Consider the following 12,872-nt stretch of genomic DNA (forward strand, 5'->3'; position numbering starts at 1 on the left):
GTTTTTTTACTTAAAATGTCAGTGAAATTCTTTAACTCCTTAAACCATATTTTCCATGAATTAAACTGACTTTAAAACATATGAAAGAACAATTTTTAAACAGTTTACACTGAAGATTTGACATCGCAGACACCAAATATGTGGGGTAAATATCTTTGCATAGCTCCTAACCTATATAAATAGATAAATAAATAAACAAACAAACAAACAGCCTTAATTTTTGACAAGAAAAGACGGGGGCCGTGGGCTGGACAGGTTCACCTATTACGTGCTTTTTACTGTGGGTGTGGAGCCAGAGCTGGCGTCACTAGTTCACTAGCTGCGAAAGAACTGCACAGTATAAAAGCCTTCCATTTCCACACCAGTGTCAGACAGAGCAAGCAGCAGCAAGTCAGTCCGTGCACTAACTCGCTGTCCAACCTCCAGACACAGCCCAAGGGAGACCCTGGAAATACAGCACAGGAGAACTTCACCACTGGGATGATTATATCAAGCATTGCTTTTCTCTCTCTGCTGGTTTTCTCACAAGCAGGTACGTCTTATTTTAATGCTCTTTTCAAACTATATCAACGTTTTACTTTTGCATGATGTGAATTGGAAATGCCTTACACAGTACATGGATGTTAGAGCATATTAATATCTGCTGCTATCTAAAGCTACAGTTTAAATATTTAGATCAGATGGGTGTATTTAAAAAGAACTGCTCAGGTATTATTGTTATGGGTCTGCTAATCAGTATTTGTTACACCAGGTAAGAAACAAGTGCTCATATAAAACAATAATAGAATTAACAATACACATTCTAGCAGCTTCTAATCTTTTTTTAACGTTCAAAATGATTATTATTCTTGCATTAAGTAAACATATTGTTACAATCTCACAACCTGTTTTGTTCACTACCTGTACAGATGATAACTTAGAAATGTCTTACATGTTCTTATTTAGAATATATTCATACAAGTTCTGCTTGACTGGTTAAAACTTGAAAGAGTTTAGTTGGGGGATGTTAAAGAACAACTGCTCAAATAGTATTCATGTGGGGCAGATAATGATATCTCTACACCATGTACAAAATAGCAGTAGTTGTATCAAAATAATAATACTATAGTAACTATAGCTAATAACACTTTCAATTAATAATTTTCTGAAGCTGCTTCTTGTTTGCTACTAAACTAAAAGAAATCAGCTCTTTACCAAATCCCTTTTTACCTTTCGAAAAAAAAAATGTTTTCTCCATAGTCAAACATATTCTGAGTACCTGTACAACTGAATAAATTGCTAATATAAATATTTCTTTGTAAAATGTGTGGAAAACTAGAACTTAATATTTTCAACAGTAAACCTTAATTAGAACACATATTTACTGTAGAATGGTTGATGGTAAAATGATATATTGTAGTTAGACATATTTACTAAATGCATTATTTCTTTTGACATTTTTATTCCAGCAAGCCCATGCTGTTCAAATCCATGTCAGAATGCAGGGGTGTGTGTTACTATTGGCTATGACCACTATGAGTGTGATTGCACAAGAACAGGATACTATGGCGAAAATTGCACCACCCGTAAGTATTACAATATTTCCTCCTCCAGGTCAAATATTTACAAATCGAGCTCTGAAGGATTCTGAAATATTTCTTTCTTTTGTCCTTTTTCTACAGCTCAATTCTTAACCTGGTTGAAAGTGACACTGAAGCCCACGCCTAACACTGTGCACTATATCCTTACCCATTTCAAGGGTATCTGGAATATTATTAACAATATTCCCTTCTTGCAAAATACCATAATGGGATATGTGTTAACATGTGAGTATTGTTTAACTTCTGCTGAACATCGTGATCCATATACATTCATTGTTCCAATAGAGCATACTACATTATGTTTTGGAAGTCTGTGTCATTGTTGCGCTGCTTTGTCCTTAATTAGTATGTAATTCCCCCATTGTACCGTGCTACGGAATATGTTAGAGCTTTATAAACCAAAAAATATTAATAACCCAAATCCATTTTGTTCCTTTTGTTTGAGTTTGGGATTTAGAGGTTTTTTTTTCTTTGAGTAGTTGGGGAAGAAGTTACTTGGAGCAATAGTATAGAGTAATTTATCATTGTTTGCATCTGTAATTAGTACATGGTTGTGGCAGTCTGCTCAAGAAATTGTTGATGCAGGCTCAAATATACACAAAAAAGAACTGTTGCTCCATGTTATTGAGCACGGTGCATTATCTTAATACAGATATCACCCCACATATTGTGAGCAGACTAGATTAACACTGATAATTAATTCAAGACCAGGAAACTGAAACTAGCCACTGTTGTATTGGCAACACCATATGGGAATTGTACTAAAAGGGACTTTTTTTTATCTTTCTTTATTCAGCAAGGTCACATCTGATTGATAGCCCACCCACCTATAATAGCCACTATGGGTATAAAAGCTGGGAAGCATACTCCAACCTTTCCTACTATACCCGGTCACTACCTCCTGTTGGGAAAGACTGCCCAACTCCTATGGGAGTTAAAGGTAAGACTTGATTGTAATGAAGTCAGAGTTCTATTAAAGATAAAACATTTTTGCATATACATTGACCGATGCAATGACTGTGGGTCAAAGAGACACAAGGGTCCCTATTCAATATCCTGTGTCCCTGTTAGGGAAGTTTTAAGACCCATTCTCTTGATCGAGGTTTCAATCTTGCCTGAAAAATCCCAACACATTGAATAGGGGCAAAGTTAGTACACTTACCACTAAGCCTCATCTATACAAAATCCCCGTTACATAAATAGATGCATCTTATTTACTCCCATTCACCATATCAGTAATAATCAAAAATAATTGAAAAAAACATGTAAGACTGGATGTTTCACTCAGATAAAATGTTTCTCTTATTGAGGTTAGCTATATGCATGCATAAATGCATTCTCCTTCAAATGTGGTTGTCTACTTTAATATAGTGGAGCTAATTATTTATTTTATTTATAAAATGTTTTACCAGGAAGTGAGAGTTACCTCTCGTTTTCACATCTGTCCTGGGCATAGAGTTATGATGGCTAATACATGGTTACATTAAATAAACAAGATTATACATTATATATAAAGACATTGCATGAACCCATAAAGATAAAATATGTGATAGGCGTATGAAACTCAATCATATTGCATTCTAAATTGTAATAAAAGAACATACCATAGACCTCCCAGCCATGTGATTGTTGTTATATAAATGTATATAGATGTAGTGGTTAAAGTGTTATAATACTCTAGAGTACAGACTCAAGTCGTTACTACTACAATTTACTTACAAATCCCGAATACTATTATTTTTTTATTTTTAGCTTATTTACAAACCCAGAGAACCACAACTCTAGTTCTGCTCATTTGTAAGTCATTTCACTGCATGACTGTTGTATATTAAATTCATGTTATTTGTGTTCCAGGAAAGAAAGAGCTTCCAAATGCAAGTATGATCGTAGAACGTTTTTTGCTGAGGAGGACGTTTATTCCTGACCCTCAAGGCACCAATATGATGTTTGCCTTCTTTGCACAACACTTCACTCACCAATTCTTTAAGACTGATACAAAAAGAGGAGCTGCCTTCACAAAAGGATTAGGACATGGGGTAAGAAGATATTATTATTTAAAAAAAAAAATAATAATAATTATATATATATATATACAGTGTATATATATATATATATATATATATATATATATATATATATATATATATATTAGGTTGACACAGTCTTATGCAAACTGTCAACCAGATATTTAAATTTATTTCCTCTATCTTTAACAGGTTGATTTAAATCACGTCTATGGAGAAAGCTTAGATAGGCAACATAAATTGCGCCTGAAGAAGGATGGCAAACTAAAATACCAGGTAAATGTGGCATTTAATTTTAAAGTCCCCGGGTAATTTTAGAACATGGCAAATGATGATGTTTTGGGCACTATGGGGGAAAACCACTAAGCTCTAATAATACGTGATCAAGCTCTGACACTCCTTAACTGCCATTCAAGTCAATGGCAGTTAATACCAGACTGACCTCTGATACCCCTTTATCTGAGTTTAGTGAATCCCGACACTTGCTATTGTGAAAATAATGTCTATTAACACATATTATATATTTATTTCAGATTCTTAATGGGGAAGTTTATCCTCCAACAGTGAAGGATACAGAAGTGGAAATGATGTATCCACCCCATGTACCTGAGCATCTTCGGTTTGCTGTGGGGCACGAGGTGTTTGGTCTGGTTCCTGGGTTAATGATGTACGCTACAATCTGGTTAAGGGAGCACAATCGAGTCTGTGACGTCATTGCACAGGAACATCCTGAGTGGGATGATGAGCGTTTATTCCAGACGGCAAGACTTATTTTGATCGGTGAGTATAAAAGGGGCACCTATCTTGTATTAATAAAATAGATATCTTCTGATTAATGACAGAAGTGTTTAAAGTAGCAATCAGTAAGGCCGTCAGGTGGTCCTCACTACCTCTGACCAGTAGGAAGCTGTGATGCCATGAGGATATGATGACGTGGCTTTCTATTCAATGACCCCATCATTTTTCCAGCAAATGAAAAAGTGAATCTCTAAGGAATTGGGTAATCTAAACAAAACAATCGCTCTGAACGGTATCCTAGTTATATAATTTCATACATTAACTCATTTCAGGCTCTACTGGCCTATTTATTAGGCATTGCTAAGCTTAAAGCCACGCGTCCTTTCATTTGAATAGGCCATAAGGTACCTGGCCTGGCAATGTTTTGTCAATCTGGACTTAAATGTACTACTAGCAATCTATCACAAGAAGATACTGTATGTTTACATTGGTGTTCATTCTTCTTAAAGGGGAGACCATCAAGATTGTAATTGAAGATTACGTGCAGCACCTGAGTGGATATCACTTCAAACTGACGTTTGACCCCCAGTTGTTGTTCAACCAGAGATTCCAATACCAGAACCGGATTGCAGCGGAGTTTAACACTTTGTATCACTGGCACCCACTTCTGCCCGACACTTTCCAAATAAATAAGAGGGAGTACAATTTCCAGCAGTTTCTCTACAACAATTCTGTCATTCTTGAACATGGAATATCCCAGATGGTTGAATCTTTCACCAAGCAAATTGCAGGAAGGGTAAGAATCATTACTGTGTCGTTATTCATACTCTGTATAGGAAAATAAAATACTAATAATTATTCGTACGCTGCAACCTTGCAGTCCCTTCATTACGCTTAATGTTTTCAAGATCTTAGCTGCAAATGTGGATACAATGTTACCATTACAGCCAATCTTTTCAAAAGCTGTTCTGGAAATAAATAAGTGCCCTAATCAATGATTGTGTTGTGCGTGTGTGTGTGTGTGTGTGCGGGTGTGTGTGTGTGCGTGTGTGTGTGTGTACCACTGACATTAATGCCATATGGGATGTCATTTTACTTATATATTTATGCCCTCACAGTTTTATTAGCTGTAGATTGAGGCAATTATCTTGCAAACATTACTAGCCAATGGTGACAGATAAAAACAGAATACCACACTTTCCAGAGGATTTAATTGCAATTATAGGACAGTATATTACCATATAGTATATCTCATCAGAAACAACATTGTGCCATGTTTAATAATCCATGGGCTGTATGGTGCCTTAGCCCTACTCAGTGTATATATATATATATCTCTCACTGAGGCTACATTTGCATTTTGTTTAAATTATGTTAAAGACATTTGGTTTGCTTTTGGTGATGGTTTTTAATCTTACTTGTATTCTTTTATGTGAAAAGGTTTCCGGAGGCAGGAATGTCCCTGCTGCAGTCTTCAGAGTGGCTGTGGCTTCTATTGAGCAGAGCAGAGAGATGAGATACCAATCACTCAATGAGTACAGGAAACGCTTCACGCTAAAGCCTTACGAATCCTTTGAAGAACTGACTGGTAAGGCCAGGCTTCTATTTCCATATTTCTAAAGCTTGCTTAGGCAGAGAGACACTCAGACAGTGGGGTTAACATTCAGGTTACTTATGTTGCATGTCACTGGGTGTCCAAGCTCTTATCAAACACTACTGTTATGATACAACTGTGTTCATTGGTGACCATGAAATGAACAATGTTGAAATTATACACACATTTGCACGTAAGCAAAATATTAAACAGTCAAACTTCTGGATTAATATACTGCCCCACTCATCAGACTACATTAACCCTTCATATACAATATAAATGTTTGCCGTGAATTCAAAGACATTATTTCCATTGTCCTTTTAAATTCAGCGAGCTAAACGTTGATTTAACAAAATTCAAGGTGTTATTGATTCAGTAATTAAAGTGTGAGGTTCCTGGTAATGCATATACTTCCATTTTTTTCTATAATGAACGTTTCCTTTTTTTTTTTTTTTAATTTATGGCCCAAGGATATTATTTCACATTATCATGATATTATTTGACATTATCAGGATATTATTTGACATTATCAGGATATTGTTTCACATGGTCAGGACGAACACTATCTGTGCTTTTCAATAGTTTACAACCCCTACACACGTTGCAGATTCGCTTCATTAGATGGGTGCAAATAAATGTCCCACCTTTCAGTGATATATCAAACAGTCCACGGTCCGGTTCTTTTCTCAATTTACTTAGAGACAAATAGAAAACATATTTTACAGCAGCAACTTTTCAGTCAGTTACATCAGGGTTTCAGGCATACAGAATTTGGATATAGAGTGGAGAATCCTCAGCTAAGTGGATGTTAAAGGGTTCTGAATTCCATAACTCCAGGCATAAACATTATGCGCTTATCTTAACAATCTGACAATAACAATTTGTTTTCATTGTCAGCCAAATATCCTTGGTCAATCATCAACGTTAGAACAATGTTTCTGCATTATGAATATTTACTTTGATTTACAAAACACCTTTGTTCTGTCACTAAGTCACTATAACATGAACTGGTTCCTAATCTTACAAACCAATCTCTATCGTATTGTTTTCCTAATTAACTGTTTCTAACTACCCTTTAATTCCAAACTATTCAACTCCGCAACATTAAATACACCAAGTTTTGTACAAAATGGAAATTAATTAAACAAGATACATTCTTGAGACACATAAAGCATTTCTGCACCTGCCTGTCTTCAGACTGATTTATCTTCTTATCTTAGCCGAGGCAGCTCATTTATCAATATAATTTCTAACGTAATACTATATTCCTTATTTTAACTAGTTACATGCTGAATATATATATATATATATATATATATATATATATATATATATATATATATATAGACAATATAGCATATTATTATTCAGGCTTGAAATCTTCCTATTTTCACACATACTGTTGTTTATTTAAAGAGAACCTTGCATCTTAAAACACTTTTGAAATAAAGTTTAAAGCAGCCAGGTTCAGTGTAAATCATAATGTTCTCAAGGTAAAAAAAAAAAAGGGGGGGGGGAGAGAATAGAATTTGGGCTGTGAGTCAAGCCCCAAAACTGATTCCGAAAGACATTGTGCAAACATGTCTGGGCTGAAGGAGAGGCGCTGAGTAAAGGCACTGACTGAAAACAATGACACAAGGGAGTCTGGTCCTAATCCCTGTGTCAGATCCTTGTGACCTTGGGCAAGTCACTTTATATCCCTGTGCCTCAGGCACCAAAATCATAGATTGTTTGCTTTCTGTGTAGGAAGGGTGTCTGTAAAAATCCTATGTACCACGCGCTATACTGTAATTGTGAAACGCTTTAAGTCCCATTGGGAGAAAAGCGCTACATGAAATAAAGTTATTTTAGTGTCATTAGATCAAACTAGTTTGCCCATTACCCATAACGAGTTTAACATCCTGGGAAGAAGAGTTAGTGAGGAGTCACAGAGATCACATACTATAGTGAGATGACTCCAATTCAATGTGTTATGCTACTTTCCCCTCTTATCTGACACCACAATCGCCGACAAGTCTGACATCTCCAGCAAACTGATCTGCAGTCAGGATAACAAACTTGATTGACAAGATTCTTGCATCTGAAGGTGCTTCAGGGCAAAAGAAACAAAAGATAAATATGCTGTTAGTTACTGCGCAGAAGGGTCGTAACACAACCCCATATTATTGTTGACAAATTACAAGTTTGAACCTGAGGCTCATGAATGTAAAGTGAATGGCTCAAGATCAGAGTAGTAGCTAATAGTAGGAGCAGGTAGTGTGTGTTTATTTGACAAATACTATAAACAAATTATATAGTTTTCCCCTTATGAAACAGCATTGGATGATGTTTCACTGGTTTTTTTTTTCTTTGCCTTCCTCTGAATCAATATACTGTAAATACAAATATAGGATAAATATTTGTGGTCTACATTTTGCATAGGTTGAACTTGATGGACGTATGTCGCTATATATATATATATATATATTAAAAAAAATGTATATTTACCAGATTGGGGTCGAGCAAAAAAAGAGACAGCACACTGCATGTAGTTTTCAGACAAAAAACTGTATTGAATCACAGGGCACTGCAACCAACGTTTCGGTCACCCAGAGGGACCTTCATCAGGGTTGTCCCTCTGGGTGACCGAAACGTTGGATGCAGTGCCCTGTGATTCATTACAGTTTTTTTGTCTGAAGACTACATGCAGTGTGCTATCTCTTTTTTTGCTCGACCCCAATCTGGTAAATATACATTATATATATATATATATATATATACACACACAAATATAACTGTATGCTCATCTGCATGTCTTAGGCCTTTCCCCATTATCACCCAGCATACAGCACTTCCACTGCAGCAAGGGATTCTGGGAAATGACATGCAAATGAGCACACAGCGTCACTTTTTGCCTCAATAACCATTTTTAACATGGTTTCCTATAGGCTATAGGCTAAAAATGGTTATTGAGGCAAAAAGTGACGCTGTGTGCTCATTTGCATGTCATTTCCCAGAATCCCTTGCTGCACTGGAAGTGCTGTATGCTGGGTGATAATGGGGAAAGGCGGGGTTGCAGACCTGCCTAAGACATGCAGATGAGCATACAGTTATATTTGCATATTTGCTTTCCTGTGGAGGGTTTTTGTCACTTTTTTTACTCACCATAACTTAACTCAGTATTATGGTTTATATATATATATATATATTTCTCCCAACCTCATCTACTATGTTATGTATAATAGCCATGTTCTTCTAACTCAATTTGCCATTTTGATTTCAGGAGAGAAAGAAATGTCAGCTGAACTTGAAAGCCTTTATGGTGACATTGATGCTATGGAACTCTATCCTGGACTTCTAGTGGAGAAACCACGGCCTGGTGCCATTTTCGGAGAGACCATGGTGGAACTTGGTGCTCCATTCTCTCTAAAAGGCCTGATGGGAAATGCGATCTGCTCTCCTGAATACTGGAAACCCAGCACATTTGGTGGAAGGGTGGGCTTTGAGATTGTGAACTCGGCTTCCTTACAAAAACTGATCTGCAGCAATACAAAAGACTGCCCTTTCACCTCGTTTCATGTCCTAAAAAGCAAGCCTACTGAGACTGCAACCATAAATGTCAGTTCAAACTCCGCACTGGAAGATGTAAATCCTGCTTTACTACTGAAAGAACGCTCATCAGAACTTTAAACCTTTAAATGTTTAATTAATTTAATTATTTGAAACACTGTTATTGATATTTTCTAAGCAGAAAAATCCCTGGCAGGTGCCTAAAATCCCCCCCCCCCCCCCCCTCCCCCGGGCCCTTATAAAGTGAGGAGCAGGAGGCAGAGGCTTTGTGAGTGCTGGGGGCGAAGCTAGTCAGCGCTGTGTGTGTGACAGTATGTCTGTCCCAGATATATGGTGACATCCCCTCCCCCTGTGCACATAGAGCCGCTGACAGAGCGGGGAAGGTACCCATACAAAATGCTGGCTCCTAAAAATTCTGTCTTGCTCATAGGTTTTTGATAATTTTGTCAACACCAGCCTATATCATTACTACCTACTTTATACAAACTTATCTTCTGCAACAGAAGTCAGTATTATTATCTCTGTCATTTAAAATAGTTCTAAAATGCTCCTTGTTTTTATTGTATTTTCCCACTAATATTAGCATCAATCTTCTTGCACAAGCACTTTTTAAACTTGACACAGTTGGTCCCCAAGATTATTTGCTGGTACGGAATTTGAACACTAAATATATTACTTTCATACGTAAGAAATAAATAAATCCAATTGATAGTATATTTATTAATTTAAGTATTCCTGCCAATGCTACGGTGTCATAAAATTCCAGCCATTTAATATATGTGTGAGGTAAATAGATAACAAATTAAAATGACACAAAAGCATATCAATTACTTGTATTTTAGTTCATGTACAGTATATATTATGATCTTTTGTTTGTAAATCCACTTTTGTCTTCCTAGAACCTAAGAAATTTAAATCTTTAACTATGATAGGATTATGTCTGGAATGTAAATGTATTTTTGCCTTACCTTTAGCCAAACTTTTTGCTGCACAAACTCTTTTAAAGTTCGGCTAAAGCAATGGTAAGTCACTGGCTATGCAGTGGGTTATTCCTGTGTCTGTTCTCCTTGGGATCTCTGTTTAATCCCTTTATTTCCCTATTCCTTAGAAACCAAAATTGGATTGTAAGCTCTCTAGAGCAGGATCTAACTATGCTTGAAAATGTGTGTGTAGAGCACTGAATACATTGCAACACTATATGAGAAAGATATAACCAAAGCTATTGGTCCCTTCTCAATATGATGTATTGAATTGACTGTATTACATCCTCAACAGTGGCAGACCTTCCCTCTCACCATGTGGAATAGGTGCCCATCTGTTAACCACTTTGTGTATGAACTGGCCCAGCATCAAAGAGGTTTAGCTTTTCAGGACATATACTTTTGTATAAGATTGGGTTATTGATTTATTGGAACTGGAACTGAGGGGCTTATTCTATATTAATCGAAGTGGCCATTTCACACAAGTGATTGGGGATTGGCTACTTTGAATTGTTTAGAATACGCCCTAAATCATGTAATTCCTTAAGAAATATTTTAACCAGGGGAACAAATTATTTTATATTGTTTTTTTGAAAGAATGTGATTAAAATACTGTATTTATAGGTGTTAAAATTGGGGGAAAAAAGTATTTGAATATTTAAGGTTATTGCATAAATAAAACACCAGCATTTTTAAAATTAACTTGACGTAAATATTATTTATATGTTTAATTTATTTGAAAATTGTGTGGATATTTTTAAGTATGATGATGTTTTAAAATATTTATTTTTCTAAACTTTTTAATAATAATAAAAGAAATTTTTTTGGAAATATATTTCTGCACCGTGTTTTATTTTCCTATGTTTTAGAATTGGAAAACAAATAAAAGTATTTCATATCATGTAGCTTTAAAAAAAAGAAGACCCTCTCACTGTAAGAGAGATCCCAACTAAGGCCAAGTCCCCGCTGGCTACTGCAGCGCCCGCTGTGACGCTGCAGGTACAAGAGTCGCCCCACAGTGAGGCCGGGCCCGCTGCGAGGGGGGGCCGCCGTGGCGCGCGCCAAGTTTTTCAGGGATACCTGAAAATTGAGCTGACCACGGGCGACGGAGCGCTGGGCCACACCCCCGCGGTTTAGCCAAACAGGGTGAACCTGCCGGGTGACGTCACGGCTGTGCCCCCCCACCTTCCCCCGTACCGCCCCCCCCCTCTCTTTCCCCCTGCAGCTCACTGCAGACTGGGGGACTTGGTTGCGCGCGCCGCTAGCCTCGCTGACGCACGTGCAGCGGGGCCGCAGCCTAAGCAATTCGTATAGACCTGGCTCCAAGTAACTAATTAACAAATGGTTTTTGGTCCAATTCCATAAACAATGCCCATACTCAGACGAGGAGCATTGCCCTCTTAGAAGTATATCCAGTCACCTAGGATGGCCGATAACATTCATTTCTAACAGTGAGTTTTCTTATATTTTGATAATACATCTGTTTGTTATAAATCCCTCTACAATTAAACTATTTTAAACCTAATGTGTTATTAAACATTTTTAAACTATAAAACATAGAAATTGACGAGACCTACTTGTCTCACCTAGTCTACCCATCGTCCCATCTATTGAAAAAACCCATACCCTATTAGTTTATAATCTCATCAAATATATCACAGGGAGTGTTCTGTGGACGTGACACTGTCCAGTTGTATTACTTATTTGCCATCTCAACTTATGGGACTATCTATATTTGGTAAATTAATACCAAGCGTAGCCATTACATTGGTATCCTTGCGGGGGTTGCTGCAGTCTATCCGGAGAGCCCAGTGACGTCATCGAGTTCTCGCGGGATTGTGATCGGAGACCCGTTGCAGTGACGAGGGGCTTGGAGTGGAAAGATGCTTCTTACCTCTCCCGGTACACGGAGTACACCGTAAAAGCTGTTGATTTTCTTCCACATCAGACGATCATACCGGAGCGGCTGGTTCCCTGCATTATGGCTGGCGATTGAGTATTACTCATGAAAGCTTTTATTCCCGTTATGTTTGTGAATGTACATTTTTATACATTCAACTCCATATACATTTTTGTAAACTTTACTACGCCATGAGTGCGCCTGTTTTTTGTCTGTTTTTTTGTAGATATCTTGAAGGGAGTGGTGTTCCCCTGTATTCAGGCTGCAAACTCATTTGGATTGCGTGTGGAGCTGCATCTTGATTTGTATTGTATTTTATATCTGGACATTATTCATTTATTTGTTTATTATTTTCTTATATATATTTTCTTATATTTTTTATTATATCTTAGTCCTGAACAGCATAGATTTTCATCATCATTTGCCTTTGTATACGTTAAGTAGGTCTGGGTGGCGCCATATCTCTTTTCTTTTCTGTTTCCTTGTGTGTGTGTGTGTATATATATA

At 36.9% G+C, this 12,872-nt stretch overlaps 1 protein-coding gene across 1 annotated transcript; it reads left to right on the plus strand.

The window, feature by feature from the left end:
- Positions 1–353: 353 nt before the first annotated feature.
- Positions 354–11,236, plus strand: PTGS2 (prostaglandin-endoperoxide synthase 2). Its single transcript, XM_075616880.1, has 10 exons — positions 354–532; positions 1,449–1,565; positions 1,662–1,805; positions 2,377–2,520; positions 3,435–3,616; positions 3,797–3,880; positions 4,138–4,384; positions 4,852–5,138; positions 5,783–5,930; positions 9,199–11,236. The coding sequence occupies exons 1-10, from the start codon at positions 481–483 to the stop codon at positions 9,603–9,605; spliced, it is 1,812 nt and encodes a 603-aa protein (XP_075472995.1). The 5' UTR covers positions 354–480; the 3' UTR covers positions 9,606–11,236.
- The last annotated feature ends 1,636 nt before the right edge of the window (positions 11,237–12,872 follow it).

Source organism: Ascaphus truei, chromosome 10, assembly GCF_040206685.1.
Source record: "Ascaphus truei isolate aAscTru1 chromosome 10, aAscTru1.hap1, whole genome shotgun sequence".
NCBI classification, from domain to species: Eukaryota; Metazoa; Chordata; class Amphibia; order Anura; family Ascaphidae; genus Ascaphus; species Ascaphus truei.

Coding starts and splice junctions, on each gene's coding strand:
- PTGS2 (XM_075616880.1), top strand. CDS start 481: ATGATTATATCAAGCATTGCTTTTCTCTCTCTGCTGGTTTTCTCACAA. Junction 1,566..1,661: donor TGGCGAAAATTGCACCACCC/GTAAGTATTACA, acceptor CTTTTTCTACAG/CTCAATTCTTAACCTGGTTG. Junction 3,617..3,796: donor CAAAAGGATTAGGACATGGG/GTAAGAAGATAT, acceptor TATCTTTAACAG/GTTGATTTAAATCACGTCTA.